This window comes from Pituophis catenifer, unplaced genomic scaffold (genome assembly GCF_029215685.1).
Source record: "Pituophis catenifer annectens isolate HBS135680 unplaced genomic scaffold, rPitCat1.0.hap2 SCAF_3, whole genome shotgun sequence".
NCBI classification, from domain to species: domain Eukaryota; kingdom Metazoa; phylum Chordata; class Lepidosauria; order Squamata; family Colubridae; genus Pituophis; species Pituophis catenifer.
The window spans coordinates 49257815-49278985 of NW_027256883.1; the positions used below are offsets into that span (position 1 = coordinate 49257815).

The 21171-nt window shown below is 39.2% G+C and overlaps 1 protein-coding gene across 1 annotated transcript; it reads right to left on the bottom strand.

The window, feature by feature from the left end:
• Nucleotides 1-3917: 3917 nt before the first annotated feature.
• On the bottom strand, nt 3918-20580 carry RIOK3 (RIO kinase 3). The gene is made up of 13 exons (XM_070942342.1): nt 20434-20580; nt 17870-17991; nt 16257-16402; nt 16018-16125; nt 15302-15411; nt 14303-14446; nt 13211-13338; nt 12453-12641; nt 11644-11803; nt 8953-9033; nt 8775-8864; nt 6261-6368; nt 3918-5277 (listed from the first exon to the last, which is right to left on the bottom strand). The coding sequence occupies exons 1-13, from the start codon at nt 20506-20508 to the stop codon at nt 5170-5172; spliced, it is 1569 nt and encodes a 522-aa protein (XP_070798443.1). The 5' UTR covers nt 20509-20580; the 3' UTR covers nt 3918-5169.
• Nucleotides 20581-21171: the final 591 nt, after the last annotated feature.

Below are 21171 nucleotides of genomic sequence, written 5' to 3' on the forward strand. Positions count from 1 at the left end.
TTAACTTTCTAGAGAAGCTGATAGGGAAGGTCACAAATCCTGTTAGATCCTGTTAGATCTCTCAGCGGCTTTTGATACCATCGACCATGGTATCATGCTGCACCGGCTGGAGGGACTGGGGGTGGGAGGCACCGTGCTGCGGTGGTTCTCCTCCTATCTCTCTGACCGGTCGCAGTCTGTGTTGGCAGGGGGGCAGAGGTCGACCTCGAGGCGCCTTGCTTGCGGGGTGCCGCAAGGGTCGGTCCTCTCGCCGCTCCTGTTCAACATTTATGTGAAGCCGCTGGGTGAGATCATCCGTGGTTTTGGGGTGCGATGCCATCTGTACGCTGATGACACTCAGCTGTACATTTCCACCCCAGACCACCCCAATGATGCCCTCGAAGTGATGTCCCAGTGTCTGGAGGCCGTGCGGGTCTGGATGGGGAGGAACAGGCTTCGGCTCAACCCTTCCAAGACCGAGTGGCTGTGGATGCCGGCGTCCCGGTATAGCCAGCTGGTGCCATCGCTGGCTATTGGGGGCGAGTCACTGACCCCCACAGAGGGGGCTCGCAACTTGGGCGTCCTCCTGGATGCATGGCTGTCTTTGAAGAGCATATGACGGCCGTGGCCAGGGGGGCTTTTTATCAGGTTTGCCTGATACGACAGTTGCGCCCCTTTCTGGATCGGGACTCCTTGTGCACAGTCACTCATGCCTTGGTTACGTCATGCCTGGACTACTGTAACGCTCTCTACATGGGGCTCCCCCTGAGGAGCACCCGGAGGCTCCAGCTGGTGCAGAATGCGGCCGCGCGGGTGATTATGGGAGCGACGTGGCGCTCCCACGTAACACCTCTCCTGCGCGAGCTGCATTGGCTCCCGGTGATCTTCCGGGTGCGCTTTAAGGTGTTGGTTCTCATCTTTAAAGCGCTCCATGGCTTAGGGCCAGGGTATTTGCGAGACCGCCTGCTGCTACCGATAACCTCCCACCGGCCAATACGCTCTCACAGAGAGGGCCTCCTCGGGGTGCCGTCGGTCAGGCAATGTCGTCTGGCGGCCCCCAGGGGGCGAGCCTTCTCTGTGGGGGCACCCGCCCTGTGGAATGAGCTGCCTCCTGGAATACGATTGATCCCGGACCTCCGGACCTTCCGTAAAGCCCTGAAGACGTTTTTATTTCATCAAGCCGGCCTAGCCTAAATGGTTTTTAATTGGGATTTTAAATTTTATGGATTTGGGGTTTTAAATTGGGTAGCCAATGATTTAATTATTTTAATTATCTTAACTTTTGCATTTGTATGTTTTTTAATTTTGGCTGTTCACCGCCCTGAGTCCCTTCTGGGAGAAGGGCGGTATACAAATTAATTAAATAAATAAATAATAAATAAATAGCAATCCTACAATCAGTTGTAAATATGAGCTGATTGCCAAATATCCAGATTGCAGTCAGATAACCGTGGGGATGCTTGGATTACTAGAATTTTAACCACGATTCAGTCCAGTTGTAACTTTGAACAGTTGCTGAAAAAATGTTTCTAAATTAAGAACTACTACTATTGTTAAAATTTTTTACTTTGGTATTGATATATAGCCTGATCTCTTCTAATTTGTGGTCACTGTGCTGTAATTTTGATTTGCTGACATAGTATGATTAGAACCCTTGCAAAATCTTCTATTACTTCCCAAATTTCTGAGGAAATACCATCAATTATGGCTTTCTGATTTAGTAATGACCAGAGTACTGATATAAGTTTGTGTTCTATCAAGAGATTCTTTTAAATAGAGTATCTTCTAAGGTGTCTTAGATATTGACATCTCTATTGTATGTTATTTCAGTATATTCCTTCTGTCTTTTTTAAAATCTTTCTTGAATAATCTTCTATGTATTGGCATCCTTTAGCATATCAATTCAAGATTTCTGAATTCAGACATCTTTTTGAAGACATTCCTTGTTTCTGTTTGTTTACATCTTCCACCATTTGTTATATATCCAGTTTGCTTTCTTTTTCTTGATTTTGACAGTCTCTTTTCACATTCATTCCACAGATCCTTTTGTAGTAGTGAATCTAGTGCATTTCAGTCTGCAAGCTTGAGCCTTCAAGGGGGTAACAAATGCTATTTTCATTTAGAAATGTTCCATGTTTTCAGAATTCCCTCATGCATTCATAAAGCATTACAGGTAGTCCACAGATTAAAACCCTACTTAGAATTGGAATTTCTGTTGCTAGGCAAAGTTAAGCGAAATATCACAGGATTGCCTGGCTTAGCGATGGCAGTGTTGGTGGTTAGTCAAGGACCTCATGGGACCACAATTTAAGACCACCTTCCCCATTGATTTTATTAGAAACAGGCTGAGGTCACTAGTGACCTCCTGCCTCCTGACTGCTCCTACCCTGATCCAATCCATTTCCCACTTGGTTCCTCTCAGCCTCAAGCCGTGGTTCTTCCAAGACAAGGGATCACTAAACCAAAAGATGCTGACTTGCTTCTCCTGCCCTGTGTGAACTTCCATTCCCCCACCCCAGCTCTGCCATTTTGTCTACTCTACACAGCATGGTTTAGTTGAAGACACTGCTGTATACCAATGGCAGTCACTTCACCCCTTGCTGTTACCTCTGAGTCCAGTGCCAACAGAACCCTCACGTGGGGCTTGAGACTGGCTGACACCAGCAAATCCAGTGGAGGGCAGGCTAGGCAATGCCAAGTAGGAAGAGAATGCCAAGATAGAGGACAGGGAAGCAGGTCTGCTGGGTGGTGGCAGCAAAACATAGTGGAGTCTTCATCTTGGCTGTGTGGTACAGGATGGCCAAAAAAGCAGAGATTGGGGAGGGGAGAAGGAATTGAAGAGGCAGTTCATGCAGGAGGGCAGAATATGACTGCAGTATGTTGCAATGGTCATAAATGAAGGCCGATTGCCAAGTGCTCAAATTTTGAATATAGGGATGTGGTGACTCATAAGTGTGGGGATTGGTTGTTAAGTCCAGTTTTTCAGCACTGTCATAACTTTGAATGATTGCTGGATGAATGGTCATAATTGAAGAACTATCTGTACTTGCACTGACAAATGTTTTATCTTGTGGGCAATGCCTAGTGTGCTGCTTTGCCTATTCTACCTTCCTGGTTACTAATAACTGAAAGTAACAACAGCTTTAGGGAAACAGAAAATACTGCAAAACATTGTCTATGGAGATTCTCAGCCATCCAGGTCATGGTTGTTCCAAAGGTGCTTTTTCAAGAGGCAACTGGACTTTCTCGTTTTTCTTTGAAGACATTTTGCTTCTTATCCAAGAAGCTTCTTCAGTTCTGAGTGGATGGTGGGGAATGGAAGGATTTATACTCCTTGCAGACAGCTGGTCATTTGCATTCTTTTACTGAGTCACATGGCACAACATAGGAGAACAAACACATCAGGACTAGATTCAGCAGTCCGTCTGCATTTAAAAGACACAGGCCATTGTTTTGAAGACAGCAAAGTCCACATTTTGGACAAAGAGGACCTCTAATTTAAAGAGGTCATCTATGTCAATTTTGAACAGCCCTCTCTCAACAGAGGGGGAGGGATATGACATCATCTATCTCCAATCTACAACACAGTCCTGTCAACAGTTCTAAGGCTCCACACCCATTTGCACCAGGGTCACTCAGGTGACCCTGATGAAACAGAGGTGACCTGAATAGAATAGGATAAAATTCTTTATTGGCCAAGTGTGATTGGACGACTTGCTAAAAGAATGCAAACGACCAACTGTCTGCAAGGAATATAAATCCTTCCATTCCCCACCATCCAGTCAGAGCTGAAGAAGCTTCTTGGATGAGAAACAAAACAACTTCAAAGAAAAATCAGAAAGTCCAGTTGCCTCTTGAAAAAGCACCTTTGGGACACTGCAAAATATTGATTTTGAAACAAAACTGAAATGTTTACTGGCACAAAAGAAGAAAAGGAACACGATCTGATGTCTTTTATTTTTACTCCCATAACATTATATGAATGTTATACATCAACTATATCTTGTAACATAAAGGAGGACACATTTAAAAAAGAAACCTGTATCAGTGAATTGTCTCACTTTATACTGGCCTTCTAAAATAATTCTCATCTGGTTAAGTGTAATTACACTGCAAGAAAGAAATTATTTCTCTAAAAATACAAATGCAGGTCTTGGGAATTCTGTCACTTATACATATAGCCCATAAGGATAATTTTTATGAAAATGAATCCAAATTTCATTCTCTCAGTCTCTGTGCATATAAATACAAAGTAGGCAGCATTCCGACAAATACGATAAAACAGACTTTGTTCTGCTGGTTTATTTTTAAGTGGTTGTACAAACTATGTCCTACCATATTACACATGAAACTATATTAAATGAACTTTTTAAAATGAGGATGTTCTCTGAATCCTTTGAAAACACTGAAAATCTACAATTAGCTCAAGTTTATATAAGAGACAACTCAGCTGTGTATTTTCTACTCATTTCACATAATTCAGATTTGTTTAAAGGTATTGAACTATTTTGCACTGAAGCATTATTTTAAGTAATAAAAGATTAAATATTTGTTACTGATTATCTAATAACACCTTTCTGAAGAACTATATTCTAGCTAAAATTTAAAGTCAAATTGCAACCAATTTTTTTTATACTGTGTATAAAAATTATAGAAAAGTTTTGAACTGGTTTTAGTGTTTAATATAGGTTTCGTTTGTTAAATATTAAGAATTTTTCCATGCTAAGTTCTTGTAAAAATAATAAACTTTTGATAATAATGTAATATCAGGTAGAACCTGAAACCTATTTTCAGTATCTCAAAATATACCACTATTTAAGAACAAGAAACAACGGAGGCAAGGAAAAGGCCATCTATCTTTCTTACCTTCATATGTGTAATACTTTGGTGTTTAAATCTGAAAGTATTACATTGTTTTGAAATCTTACTTATATCAAACATACTTTGCTACTGAAAATCTGATTTAACAGAAAATGAAATTATTTTCATCGTTACAAAGGTATGCAATGAAGTTCCAATGGACTAATTGTGGACTTTTCTAAAATACATCAAAGCACCAGTGTATATTCCCTGAATGTTTCATTTACAGCATCTGAACATACTGTACCCCATTGCCTTTGGCAGTTGACTTTTAATCACTGCTCTAAAATTTAGATACCAATAAAAAATATTTCAGATCAATGCAAAGTGCTATTCGTTATAAAGTGTTGGTGGGTCCCCATCACCATGTGTAAATAAAAAAGTTTTTTTCCCATGACTTTCTACATGATTTTCATTAATCTTCTCCAAAGTTTCAATCTGTAAAGAAGACATGTAAAGATCAAAAACTATGTAGCACTCCCACATGATTTGAAACTGTTTTGTTGAATTTGCATTTTCAGTGTTTGTTATCAAATTACAAATGAAGATTATCACATTATTACCACAGTTCATACAATACACAAACATAAACTGAATTCTGCTGAATTAACTTCAGTGACAATAATTATTAGGCTCATAGGTTACCATCTTTCTTCTTGGCAAAACCAGATAATATCTATTGGATGTGAAAACAGGTTTGTAATTTTTTAATTTTACAAACTTTAGGAAACTGTTGCTTCAGTACTCTGATAATTCAGCTGATGCTGTCACCTGAAGGATTAGGTATACGTTGCTGGCATTTAAAAAACAGCACATTATTTATTTGTAGCGGAAGAACTTTTTGCTTTCTCAAAAAGCAACCTTCTATCTGCTCCACTACATGGCAATTATTATTGAAGCAGAAATGTCTGTACAGCAGTTTTTGATATGGTGGAAAGATTTTCTGTTCTAAATAAGAAGTCAGTACTAAACTGAACATATAAAGCATATGTTTGGATTCAAGTTACTAAATTAAAAAGCTACTGAGATCTGTTGATTTTCTAAAGGATTATAATCGTATTTTTCATCCCTATCACCTCAAATGTCTCAGACTCCAAGTACTATATTAAATTGCAAAAAAAAACAAAAACGTGTTTTTTTGTTATAAGGAACCGTTCCTTAAAAAAAAAACAGCCATAAGAATATTGGCATTGGATCTGTCATCTTATTTTCTTCAGAAGAGCTTGATATTGTTGAGACAGATAACAGCACAATACTTTGAGTCTGAAATTACTTTCCAAACTGTTACCACTTCTCCTAAATTATTCCAAATCATGTTAAATTCTTTATCTTAAGCAAGCACAGAGCTTCCTAGCAACACTAGAGTAAAATCTTGTTTATAAAAAGTCACCATTAAAAACCAGCAAGCAAAATACTCTTACCTGAGCTAAAAAATCCACCTCATTTTCAGCTGCAATGTTTAATTCTGAAACAGCATTGAAGAGTTCTCGCTCATTGAGTACATCAGGTACACCACTTTTCTGAAAGAACTTTTAATAAAAGTTAAAAAAAAAGATCTATTAGGTACCCAGACATATAAGCTTTCTAGTATGTAATTGTTTATGAATATATGACTTTGCAATAATAGTTCTGAAGCTGAACAAATTGCAAATTGCTTCTACTTTGACAATTTCGCATTTAGACTCCCATTGGGAAAAAATACATGCATTTTACAAAGCATAATTATGGCAAGCAAGAAAGGGCTTGAAGCTGAAAAGAGAGTGGATATTTCAATAGGAATATGTTCTGAAATGTATGTCCAAATCAATCATAAAGTACTTATAAGAAATAAACATTTTGGAATGACCTTCTTGGTCTCCAGACTTGAATACTATTGATAATCTACGGAGATACTTCAAACATGCAGTGCATGGAAGAAGATCTAGAAATATTTTTAAGCAAAAAAAAATTTGTGCCAAGAAGAGTGGGAAAAGTTCCAAAAGCAAGTATAGAAATATTTTTAGCTGGTTACAAGAAATATTTGGACGCTTTTACTTCTGACTAGAATGAAAGGGTGTCTAAACTTTTGCACTTGCCATATACACTATTTTTTTAGCTAAAATCTGTAAACTGAACAACAAGCCTCTTGAAACAAGCTCTGAAAGCCTCTCCTCAAGAAGCCTTCCCTGGACCCGGCTGTATTAGCTAATTATCGCCCTGTCTCCAACCTTCGCTTTGTGGCGAAGGTTGTTGAGAGTGTGGTGGCGCGACAACTTCCCCAGTACCTGGATGAAGCTGATTATCTAGATCCGTTCCAGTCGGGCTTCAGGCCTGGGCACAGTATGGAAACGGCATTGGTCGCATTGGTTGATTATCTCTGGAGGGCTCGGGACAGGGGTTGCTCCTCTGTCCTGGTCCTATTAGATCTCTCAGCGGCTTTTGATACCATCGACCATGGTATCATGCTGCGACGATTGGAGGGATTAGGAGTGGGGGGCACCGTGTTGCGGTGGTTCTCCTCCTTCCTCTCCGACCGTATGCAGTTTGTGTTGGCAGGGGGGCAGAGGTCGACCTCAAGATGCCTTGTATGTGGGGTGCCACAAGGGTCAGTCCTCTCGCCCTTTTTGTTCAACATTTATGTGAAGCCACTGGGCGAGATCATCCGTGGTTTCGGGGTGAGGTTCCATCAGTATGCTGACGATACTCAGCTGTACATCTCCACCCTGAACCACCCCAACGATACCCTTGACGTGATGTCCCAGTGCCTGGAGGCCGTGCGGATCTGGATGGGGAGAAACAAGCTCAAGCTCAACCCTTCCAAGACCGAGTGGCTGTGGCTTCCGGCGTCCCGGTATAGTCAGCTGGCTCCATTGCTGACTATTGGGGGTGAGATCCTGGCCCCCCCAGAGAGGGCTCGCAACTTGGGTGTTCCCCTGGATGCACGGCTGTCTTTGGAATATCATACGACGGCCATGGCCAGGGGAGCTTTCTATCGGGTTCGCCTGATGCACCAGTTGCGTCCCTTTCTGGACCGGGATGCCTTGCGCACGGTCACTCATGCCCTCGTGACGTCCCGTCTGGACTACTGCAACACTCTCTACATGGGGCTCCCCTTGAAGAGCACTCAGAGGCTCCAACTGGTCCAGAATGCGGCCGCGCAGGTGGTTATGGGTGCAACTCGACGCACCCACATAATACCCCTCCTGCACGAGCTGCACTGGCTCCCGGTGGTATTCTGGGTGCGATTCAAGGTGTTGGTTACCACCTTTAAAGCGCTCCATGGCTTAGGACCGGGGTATCTACGGACCGCCTTCTGCCATCAACAACCTCCCACCGGCCAATACGCTCCCACAGAGAGGGACTCCTCAGGGTGCCGTCGGCCAAACAATGCCGATTGGCGACACCCAGGTGGAGAGCCTTCTCTGTGGGAGCCCCAGCCCTCTGGAATGAGTTGCCCCTAGAGCTCCGTTTTAGCCCGACCTGCGTACTTCTCGCCATGCACTTGAGACCCTCCTATTCCAGCAAGCCGGACTGGCCTAATACGATTTTTTATTATGGGTGTATGTATGTTTTAACTTGCAGGCCAATTTTATATATTGATTTTAATTGGTTTTAAATTTTATAAATCTATGTATTTTAATATGGCTGTACACCGCCCTGAGTCCTTCGGGAGAAGGGCGGTATAGAAATCGAATAAACTCTTAAATTCTTAAACAAAAAAATAAGTATGGATTTGAATTTTCAGAAAGATCTTGTGCTTAATTATATATACACAGCCATTGTGTCTATTTGTACAGTGAGGGATTCACTGAAATGTACAATTTGATCCGGAGTTCTGAAGCTTTTGCATATAACAACTCAGTATTTTTGCTGAGAAAACTTGTTTAATACACTAACTATTCTAATGCAATTCTACAGGTCCATTTACTGAAGACTGAGATAGGCAGAAATCTTACTTGTGAAACATTCCTACAATCTCTGAACAGGAATTGAAGTGCATGAGGATGTCTTGGATCCACAGATTGACTGACATCAATTAACCAGACCTTCAAAAAAAAATATAGCTTGAATATGCTAAGAAAAATACAAATAAAGCTATTTCAAATTATCACCTTCCATTTAAAATTAGCTTACCTGTCCTCTATGCCACAGCATGTTGTACTCACTCAGGTCAGCATGAACTAAATTACACTCCTTATATAACTGTTGCATCATCTGGAAGAAAACAGCAAGTAATATTTTTGGAATATAACACAAATAAAAATTTCAATAATCTATTATCTATATCTGTCTGTCTGTTTCATCTCTCTCTCTTTGTCTTCAATACAGCCAAGAAACAATCCTGTTTCTTGGCTGTATTAACATCCATGTTTACAGTTCTACTTAATGCTATATATATTTATTTTATTTTGTTTTAATTATTTAAATTTGCTTTTATCTTCTATGATGTATAACATCCAGAGTTACTTGTTGAGATGGGTGGCTTTAGAAATCAAATATAGTACATTACATTATAACTCAGGATAGTATAATACAGTACAGTGCAACACAGTACATATCATAAAAGATATGACATAACAGATACAGGTAGACCTTGACCTACAACCATTCATTTCATGACCAAAGTTACAATGCACTGAAAAAAGTGACTTGACAGTTTTTCACACTTATGACCATGGTCATGTGATCAAATTTGAAAGTTGAAATAACATGTATGTATAATGGTTGCAGTGTCCTGGAATCATGGGATCACCTTTTACAACCTTCTGACAAGCCAAGTCAATCATGTTACTAACTTAATAACTGCAGTGTGTCAGGTTTTGATGTCATCTCAAATAAATTGCACTCCCAAACAATTAATCTTTGCTGAAATATTCCATTTATTGAGTACGACAGATTTGGCCCCGACTTCGTCGTAGCCGATACTAACCCTCTGACCCCTAAACCCTTCCCTTTCCGTTCCCCAATTCTCATCTTCTAATTGGCCATCTTCCAAGTCAGTCTCCCCAGCTTCTGACCTCACCCCACAGGAATGTTCCCCCCTCCCATCTCATCTCCTAGGGGATATTATCTACAGAGAAAATAAGTAGGTAAAAAGTCAAGCCTCATCTTTTTATGGCAGCATCAGAATGCTGACACAGTGATTCACTTAACAACTGTGCCAAAAAAGATCCTAAAATGGGGCAAAACTCACTTAAAACTGTCTTGTTTAGCAATGGAAATTTTGGGCTCCATTGAGGTGTTAAGGCAAGGACTGCTGGTAATTCTAAAGAGAAATGTGGGTATGAAAGAATTTTGAAGATACCGGTAACTATTTTTCAAAAAGAAAATATAGCTAAATAATAATGCTCAGAATATTCATCCCAATTATATCATCTTCGAAAAATCTATGCGGTTGCTAAGAGTTGACACTGACTCAGTCAATCTTACCTGACTTGGAATTAGTTTAACTCTGTATTTCCAACAGATATATTTAAAAGCACCCTACTCATTGTTTTCTCCAAAAGCCAGTTCCTACTAGCTAGACCATCTGTAATTCTAAACAGATTCTCATAACCAGTGCCTTCAAAGTTCAGTGGTTCCATGATCTATATCAACCTTCTCTGATCTGTGATTGGAAAAGCATTATATCGGGAAAGGCTGCTTTATTTTCCATTCAATGCTACTGAGCTTTATCACTTATTTTTAATTTCATAGATTGCCCTAGAACTGTAGAGAGCTTTCTAAGAAATGCTTTAGTACAGGTAGTCCTTGTTTAACAACCATTCATTCAGTGACCATTCAAAGTTACGACAGTGCTAAACAAATGCTACTTACAATACCACCAGTCCTTAAAATTATTACTGAAGTACCCCCAGATTCATGTAATCAAAATTTCCAGCTTGACAGCCCACCTGTATTTATGACTGCAATGTGTGCTTCAATTCTCCCCACCTATTCCCTCCACCCTAACCACTTCCTTTTTGGCTGCCTTGCACTCTATCACCCTTGCTACTCTGCACCCCAATTTGCACCTCTACCACCTCCAGCTGACTCTTCTTTCACCCATGTTGATGAAGTGTGCTCAGTCAAAGCAGCTGATGGCCCTTTACAACACTTCAGGCCTTCCACTCCACTGCCTTTGCCACCCCCACCCTACTGACCTTTGCTTCTTGTCCCTTTGCTGACAAAGTATGTCCAGTTGAGGTAGCTGCAGACCCTTCCCAAGGCCTCTTAACATCTCCAGAAAGTACTGTGGCCTTGGGAATGGTCTGCTACATCCTCTGGAAAGTCTGGTATGTAGCTGCTTGGAAAGATTTTCCAGATTATCTCTGCAGGTTTGTGCAAAACCATTTTTACCAACATTCCTAGAACACCTGCTGTCTGTCTGTTCATGTACAACACACAACCAATGAAACCTTTTTAAGTAGCTCCTTCAGTGGACAATATTGCCCCCATGTTGCAAAATGGAGTTCTTCCCATTTGAATGCTTTTCATTATCCTAGTTCACCAAGTACTTCCTTTACCTCAAATTCTGCATCTGTGCCTATTATTCATCATTATTGTAGCATATCTCAGTCAGAACTTTTTGTAATTGAGACAAGACATTGTAACATGGGATATTCATCAATAAGCCAAAGATTCAATGGATTCCGCCTCTGATACAATGGATTCTGCCTCTCCCATCAAATACCCCCCCCCCCGGTGTTAAGAAGATTCTCAGAAATGAATTTGGTTGCACATGCAATGAGGTATAAAATGGAAGAAAAGGAAGAAAATATCACTCTGCAAGCAGAAGCTTGCTTCCGTAACACTGGATCTATTTTCATAAAACAGTGATCTTACATGAAGAACTTGATAGTAGGCATTTTTCATATCTTCACTGCTGAGTTTTACTTCTTTTAATTTAGGAGCTGGGACTTGATCTTGACCAATGAAAGACATGACTAAGACATGCTTTTTAAGGCTAACGACTTGTGGGCAACGAATGCCTGCCTTCTGCATTCTATCAAGAAGAAAAACAACATTAGTATGTTGATGAATGTCTAATTATGAAGTCCATTATCTTTAACATAATTCAGGGTTTCTCAAATTGAGAGTTCCAACTCCCCAAGAGGTCAAGGGCAATTTAAACAAGAGGAAATGGAATAGCTAATACAATTTGTGCAGGCACTGTCAAAATCTGCTCTAAGCAACCTGCAACTGGCTTGCTCAGACAAAGTGGGGAGCAAATCCAAGAGTGAGTTTCAACAGGACCCCCATTTCACCTATGCAAGCCTGATATGAATTGTACAGGCAAAACAATTGCAGCCAAATTCCTGGCCGGGGGGGGGGGGGGGGAGATGTTATTTGAAAAACTCTGTGGTAATTAATTTTATTCAGGAATTAGTACAGGTTGTAAAAGCAACTCATATTTTAAAAACCCTTTGATACTTATTGATTGATGGGCTATAATCAGTTAGGTTTCATAAATGCTAACCATCTCTGAATCCCAAAATATATTAGTAGAATTAAAATTGTTACTGTCATAGTATTATAGAATTAACATTTGACACAACACTAAAATCAATCAAGTATTAAATCATATATTCCCAAACAATGTGTGAATGAAAAATTCCTACATCATATTTATATAGGTATAGCCATTTCTGTACCTTGTCAAATTGTGCATTTCTTTTTCAGCCCACATGCGGATAATTTTTCGTGGATTCAGTTTGCTGAAACGTTCTCTAAATCTGTAGTCATCCTTGATATACTTTTCACGATTCTTAAATTCATTAAGAGTAGTTTTAAATACTTTTATAGCACATTCTGGAGGAACTGATTTGATTTCTTCATCCAAACTTTAGAAAAAATAAAGCACTGAGTTTAGACATATGTCATACAAACTCATTTTTTAAAAGCTGCAAATCGAAAGACAGATGAATGCAATATTTGTATTATTCAAATATATAAATATTGTACTATCACATATCTTTGAAATATGTGATACCTGCCACATTATTGTATGCTACTTTTACAGGTATCTTAAATTTAAAGTCTATGGAGATTCTCAGTCATCCAGGTCATATATTGTCCCAAAGGTGCTTTTTCAAGAGGCAACTGGACTTTCTGGGTTTTTCTTTGAAGAAAAACTTTGAAGAAAAACTTCTTGGATGAGAAGCAAAACATCTTCAAAGAAAAACCAGAAAGTTCAATTGCCTCTTGAAAAAGCACCTTTGGAACTTAAATTTAAAGATATAAATAAGGAATTTATGTTAACGTTTCATGTCATAATATGTCTTTCTCAATCACTACACAAAGGACTGGGAGCAAGGAAGATGCAAGGCAATTCCATTGCATTTATTATTTGAAATACTACACTGCTCTAAAATAATTTTTATTTTTAGAGATTATCAAAATCACAATATACCTTCCTCCATATGCATGGAACACCACAGACTCTTTTCCTGTACTTATGCATCCAGTGATAGTATCAAGCAATCCAGAATTGACCATCTTGTACAGAAGCAGACGAGTTTTAGGATCTACAGCTTTTTCCTACACAAGAAAAAAATTGAGTATCTTGTTATTGACCCAGGACAATTATTTTGCAAATAGGTGTTTTCTTAAATTTGCTGACCGGTTCAAATAACAAAAGGTTTTTCTTATTTACAGGAGTGCCACAAATGAAAACTATTTTGATCAGTGTCTTCAAGATCATAGAAAGAGTTTGTTGTGATAGTGTGCAATTCCCTACTGACAGGAACCAAAGCTGTAATGTGCAGACTTGATATGATATCGGAAGTGAAATGTCTTTCAGACACTTGTATCCAGGATTGATAGACAGTCTGATAACTATGTCTTTTAATCACACATGGGGATTGTGTGATGCCAAAGAAAATTTTGAATGGAATTCCAAAGACTATGGTCGAGGACAATTAGTGTTTTCTTCAATTTTTCCATGGCATAAAGGAGAACAGGATCCTGGAAGTAAATCACTGGCCTTGCAGATGGTGCTCGTCCTCAAACACAGACTGTGTTACCCACATTAATGACTTTATTCATGTGGTTACATCTGACACTCACTGGAACTGCATTAAACTAGTGAAAAAGCAAAAGAGTGGCGAACATCCTGAATGTAATGAGGCCAAGAATACTGAACATCCTGAATGTAAGGAGGCCAAGAATACTGGAGATAAAGGAAGAAACGCAAGAGTAGCCAGATGCATGTTCCCCTTCACTGGAGGTTTTCTAAGAAGCTGGATAGCACTTGTTTGAAATATTTTAGCAGATTTCCTATCAAACAAGGGTTGGATTACATGACCTGTGAGGGACCATCAAATTTATGATTCTATAATAATGCCACTATTCTACTACTGAATTCTTAGTTCCTTCATGTAAACTCAGTTATTTGTTGTGAACCCTCTGCTTTATCAAACTATGCATTTGATAACTATTTCATTTGATTAGTCATTAGAGAAATATACAACTATTTCATTCGATTTAAGTCACCAAGACGCACAGCAGTAGAATGTTCCTTCTTCTCATGGAGCCTGGCACTCCGGCGTTCCTCAGAGTATGCATGCCGCTTTAAGGCATTGAAGACATGATTGGATAATTTTAAATCCATACCAATTCCATCACCAACTTGAAATTCTGGTGCAAACTGCAAAGAAAGATGTAAATTGATAAGCAATTAGCTTTCATCGTTATTTTAAATAAAAATGGATCTACATGCTGATATATTCAGAGTTGAATCACTGAAATTACTGAGATTAAATAACTCTAGGTATGCTCCCTATTGACCCATTCAATTTTAAATTTAAAAACAAATTTAAATTTTGGAAAAAGACACAAGTGTAATGTTAACCTCACTGTCTAAGGGACGACCTTTCTGATTATGAACCCACAGATACACTAAGACGGGGACAGTAGTAGAAGTTCTTTTGAAAGTATTCTGGTTTATAGTTATCCATTTGTCACATGCAGAAAACTCATGCATATACATGCTCTGCCTTCACTGAACTGCTCAAATACACTACTTAAGTGCAATTGAACTTTACTCTCTCCACAATTAGAAAAGATATCAAAACTTAAATCTCTAAATTTCTTCAATTGTTTTAATTATTTATTTTTTAAGTTTGAAATTGTATTTTCATTTTTTTCTATACTTTATTTTGTGATGGTTAGTTGCTTTGAATAATCAGTCCAGACTAGGTAAAAGGTATCAGGGTAAAAATCAACTTATTTCATTCCTGTTGCTGAAACAGAACCAATCTTTGACTGTCTTTACCCATGCCAACATTTTAATAGAATATCTCAACTAGTTAGGCAAGTTTCTAATTTTAAGAGCCAATATATAAATTTGGTTTTTCTTTTTCTTTTTCATTACATTATGAGAGCAGGAATTCATACTACTGATAGTTCTAAATCACTGTAAGAACCTTTCTTAAATAAGGGGATAAGAAGGTGAATACTCCCTTCACAATGGCTGCAGTAACAGAAAACTAGGAAAACTTACATTCTCCATCCGTGCTGTGTTCTTTCGTCCACATACAACTTCATCATGCTTGGTGGTTATATCTTTTCCTTTTCCTATAAAGCCTTTTTTTGGAGTAGTTGTAGGTTTATCTATAAATAAGCAGAACATTACATTTAAATGTACATTATCTCAAAAGCAAGTAGTATGTTACCATTTCTTTAGCTTAAGTTTACACATTCTTCTATGCTCTGAAATCCCAATGACACTATGCTTAGGCAGCTTTTCCCCTTGAGAAAGTCTGATTCAGCATTATATTATTTAAATAAGAAAAGTTTCAAGGAAGCCATTTTTGTTACTACACACTACAGAATAGTTAAAACATTTTGCTAACACATAGCCCATTCACAGATCTTTAAAAACTACTCTCTTCTCTTGAACAGCTTGATTGGTCCTATAGTCCTCACAAATTAAATTTATTCACACTGGGGTTATCCCTGTTTTCCTTCCTTCCTCTCACTACAAATGTAGACCAAATCCTGTGGATCAAGAATTTGCCTTTTGCTTAAGTCATAATTATACCTTTATAATGTATACTAATCAAATATTTTAGTATTAATAAAACATGGATGCTTCACTGGTTACTTTTTATTAAGCAATCAAGTAGACAACACAATAATCACAACACGTTATTTCTGAAATCTAAAAATCTTTGTTAACCATGAGATTCCTTGTAACGTTTTGACTCCACAAACTACCTGCTTTGTAGGGATCATGACGAGTATCCTGCCAATCAACCTCATCTTCTGAACTGTCACTGTCTTCAAAAGGATGCACTTTTCGGTAATTCTCAAAAGATATTGACACTTGAGAAGCAAAAACAAATATATGTCATTTAAAATGAATTCTACCATCTTTGTTTTTTGAAGATTAAAACAAAGATGAATGAGAAATAAACTTTATTTTAACAAAGGAGTTATGACAAATGTGAGGTAACCTTTGCTATCGCCATTGAACTTTTTTTCTTCACGCCGAAGTTGGGCATCATATTCTCTATCAAATTCCATTTGCAGCATTTGTGCCAGCATAAGGTCACTGGAAGTATCAACATTCTCTCCACTAATGAAGGGTCTATCAATAATCCTGTAATAAGACAAAATAAAACATTAAGAGCAACAAAGCTCAGATTTGTTATTTCTATAGATATTGTTGAATAGCAACCATTAATACAAAATCAAAGAATAGTATAGCTTCTTTTGTAACCTTAAGTGAAGAGTTGAAATTTCAAACTGCATGAATATAACTCAGGAATACTTCTATACTCAGTGAAATATTAATGACATCTGGACTACTACAAAGAACGGCAAGGTAGACTATCAGAGTGAAACTGCCCTCCAAAACAGGAAGCAATTACATTTACAAGATCTTTTCCCACAAAGAGCCATTTTGAAGTCTATGTCTCTACCAGAAGATTAAATAAATGATGGGCAGGAATTTTGCAGGGCTAGGTATCAGCAGTCCAAGTTATATTCATTCAATGGAAAAATTTAGGCCATTTCTAGTAGGTCTTTCATATTTAGAGTAAAAGAACTGAGTTTCTGTGTTGAAAATTATAAATTGTAATAGCAGATGTCTTCCTTCCTGTATGTTGTTGCCAATTTGAAATTGTTCTCTACTTAAAAGAAAACGAAGTGATAGTGTTCACACTGTGTAGGGGTTTTGTTAAGAGAGCAGAAAGAGCTTTTTCCTTTTAGAAAACTATTGTGTTAAATCCGTGATGCCCTCTCTGCTGGCACGCACACCATTGCCCCAGGTCAGATCTCTCTGGCATTTCTTTCGTGAGCTTCTGTTTCCCTGCAAATGACAAAACAAAAGCTCACGAAAGAAAAAGATCTTACCTCTTGCCGCGCTGCCAGTGTTGGGATGCCGTGCCCCCCGCCAGCCAGCTGGTCTTTGGGTCTCTGCTGTGCATGCGCACATGTTCATGCACACGCATACACCTTTCAGTTTGGGCATGCGAGCACGCACAGTTTGGGCACTCGGTGTCTAAAAGGTTCGCCATCACTATGTTAGATGAAAGACCTCAGGTGGCCATCTTCCCTATCTGACTTGCTATATATTACCCTATTTCCCCGAAAATAAGACATCCCCTGATAATAAGCCCAATTGGGCTTTTGAGCTTATGCGCAAAAATAAGCCCTCCCCGAAAATAAGCCCTCCCCCAAAATATTTAACCGCATGTGCAGCCGGTCCCCATTTCCTCTGATTAGGGTTAGGGAGACAGAGCTGGAAATCAAGTAAGACGGCAAGAGGAGCCCCGTCTTGCTCCACACACCCCAAAATAATAAGACCTCCCCAAAAATAAGGCCAAGCACTTATTTCGGGGTTCAAAAAAATATAAGGGTCTTATTTTCGGGGAAACACTGTACTATATATCCCTATCTGACTTGCTATATATTTTATACATTCTGTCTTCTAATCTGTTTTAAATCATTTATTTAGACATTTCAATGATTTAAAACAGACTTACAAGACAGAGCGTATAAAATGGCAAGTATTTTGCCAATTATATATAAGTACCATATGGACATGGAAATCTATTCAACTTACGATACTACTTTTGGAAAAGCAGCACTTTCTTCTTTCAACTGCAGCTCTTTAGCTAGCTGTTCACTCATGACATCAGCAAGAGAACATGATATTGTAGTGCTTTCAGGAGTTCCCCATGGGCACTGCAAAGACAAAACATTGCATTGATCATCAGAAGATACAATGTCAGGTACAAGCAACCATACCCATAATCAGGAATAGTCCCAAATAGACATTTTATTGATGATCAACTTTTTTTAAAAAAAATTGATTTATATGCCGCTCTTCTCCGGAGACTCAGGGCGGTTTACAATGCGTTAAGCAATAGCCTTCATACTTTTGTATATTTTATACAAAGTCAGCTTATTGCCCCCACAATCTGGGTCCTCATTTTACCTACCTTAGAAAGGATGGAAGGCTGAGTCAACCTTGAGCCTGGTGAGATTTGAACTTGCAGTAATTGCAGGCAGCTGATGTTAATAATGGTGCTTTAGTCTGCTACGCTACCAAGGCTCTTTTGTAAGAATCTCACCAGAATGTCTGCTTTCCCTTGGGAAACCGTGACTATAGACCTATGGTTTTGACAAGGCACTTCCTTCTCTGAAATAACTCCAAACTAGAATGTCTCTTTACTTCCTGTAGAGGGGCTCCCTCTCCTTCAGCCAGTGATTCCACCACACACATTTCTCTACAATTTTTCTTATGTATATAAAGAAGCCTGCCTATTAAGAAAAACATTTTGCCACTATTGCTTTTTCAGAATATAAATTACACTGGACATTTTTTTTCAAAAGGTTTGCTTCTGGAATAACTTGATGATTATGATAGACCCCTTAAAACTGAACACATAATTTTAGAATGCATGTATAACATTGGGATTTTGCAAAATATGAAATTAACATTTAATGGCTATAATGTAATTTAATTGTGTAATGTTTCTGACCTGCTGCACAAATGTGAGGAATTCAGGCCTTGTCTTGATCATCAATCTCACAACCAAAGTACAGTTCACACACTTTTTTAACAACTCCAGTCATGATGCCTCTTTGAGGCTTAAGCATATATTCAACACAAATGTAGCAGAATGTATCAGAGCTGTTAGACATTGGTGAGACATTTCTGCCATTGTCAATCATCCTCTCGCAAGTCTATAGCTGGCTTACTTGTTATGTAAATTACATGTACATATATGCCTTCAAACAATTTCATCAAAATACATGGAAACTGATACCAGCAAAATTAGTGGCATTTGTGCTTGTGAACTGCTTTTATAGCGTTTCCAGGCAACATCCATACAGCCTCAACATGACTAGGCATGCCCAAATTGTATCAGATCCAGAAATGTTATGCAATATGCTGATTGCATGCCTGGACATGCATGAACCACACAAGCATCTTATAATGCAAGCAAAAAATAGTAAATTTGAATTATATGTAAGAAGAAATTGCAAAAACAGATGATTTCTATAAAACATCATGTAATAGGTTAAATTGCAGGTTAGTTTCATGATTAGCAGTCAAAAATCTATAAGTTACATCCAAAAGTGTTCAGAAAGCAAACTCTTTGTTGTCCAATGTTACCAATAATTTATAAACCAAAAAGTTGACTTCCTGTTTCTTATTAGTTTTAAACTTTATAAAATTAACTTGAACGCTAAAGAATAAGATTGGACAGAAATCTAATTTTTCTTGGAAAAAATACACCTTAGCCCATTACCTCAAAGATTACATTTTTATTTAAAAGAAAGTTACTGAAGTAGTGGGATGAGTTTCTAAATACTAAGTATGGTTCTTCTCTTCGTATCCACTTTTCCTCCAATTTAAAACAGCATCAATGTTTCTTTCTCCATTCCATTTTTTGTGATATATTGACAGTAAAGGTGAAGTTAAATTGATTATAATCCAAGCCTTTTAGATATTACAGTGACATTCTAGATACTATCCACTTGTTATTCCCCCCCCTTCCCCAAACACTGGGATAAGAAAGCCCCAAATGAGCTCAGAATTAAAGAGGGGGGGGGATTTTATAAAATCCAACTCAGATTTCCTGGTGGCCACTGGGAGCGTTAGGATTTGTCTTCCCTGAGATGTTAATACTTTTATTATTATGAAGAGTAAAAGATGAAAGACACCTTTCCCTTATGCCTTTGGGAGCCTTAATGTGACAGAAAAGATGGTGACCTTTATACCAGGCTAAGCTGCACCTGTTGAATATCGGGTTATTCATCAACTACGAAGAGGCAGAGAGAGAAAGATGGCCTCTCTGCCGATCGAACAAGGAAGAGGGAAACCCCGAAGCCAGCGGGGCCTAAAGAATTAGGTCCTCCAATCTTCGGCTGGCTGAGGCTGGAGTCCCAGTGGAGAAACACAGAGGCCCCTCAGAGGTATGAAGGCTGCGAACGTCACCGTTTTCGCCCCGGCAAACAGTTGGCGTCAAACGTCCACGCGTTTAAAACAGCCGTTCCTTTCTCTCTCTCTCTCTCTCTCTCTCTTCCGGGAGTTTCCAATCCATGGGATCCCTCAGCCACACATCCAGATTTGGGGGCGTCCCGGATGACGCACCCGCCCTGCCCTTCCCCACGCACCTTGCTTTGAGGCCAGGCCGGGCCGGGGCTCGCTTCAGCAGCAGGGATGACAGCAGCGACACCAACGGGGTCCATGTTCGGCGGATAAAGAAGCAAGACGAAGGCACGCGAGAGAAGAAGAACCAGCTGAAGCGACCGGAGAGCAAAAGCGACTCCTAATGGAATGAATCTCTTTCCGGCTTCAGGAACTTCCCGAAGCTTCTCCCGCCCCCTTGATCGTCGGAGGCGGCTGTTCATTGGCTCCAAAGCCAAGTTCCAGCCCAGCGGCTGAGCTGTTTCCTCTTTTGGAATGGTCGCTTTTCTTTTCCCCGCCCTCTTGACGTCATTGACCCCCGCCCTCTCTCGCTCCTCCCGGTTGCGTTTAATCGTTACAAGAGGCTTTGACGTTTCTGAAAATGGTCTCACAGTAAAACAAAACAGCTTCCTTCTTCGGCTTGAGTCCTCTCCGAGCTTGAATAGATGCAAGATCAGGGAACAATTGAATAGACGCCCATCAGGTTGCAAAAATGGCTTCAAAACAAAAGCGATTTTTTTTTTTTGCTTCTGAGTAAGAGTCATCATCACCCAAAGCTCATAGAGCACCAAAGACTCCACAAAAGCAATTTTGTTAATGCAACTGTGTTATGCTTACTCTCTCGGCCAGAAACCATGAAATGGATGTTTGTATCAATCAGTATGTATTGATACTGATATTCAGTATTCTGAGTCATCCAGGTCATGGTTGTCCCAAAGGGGCTT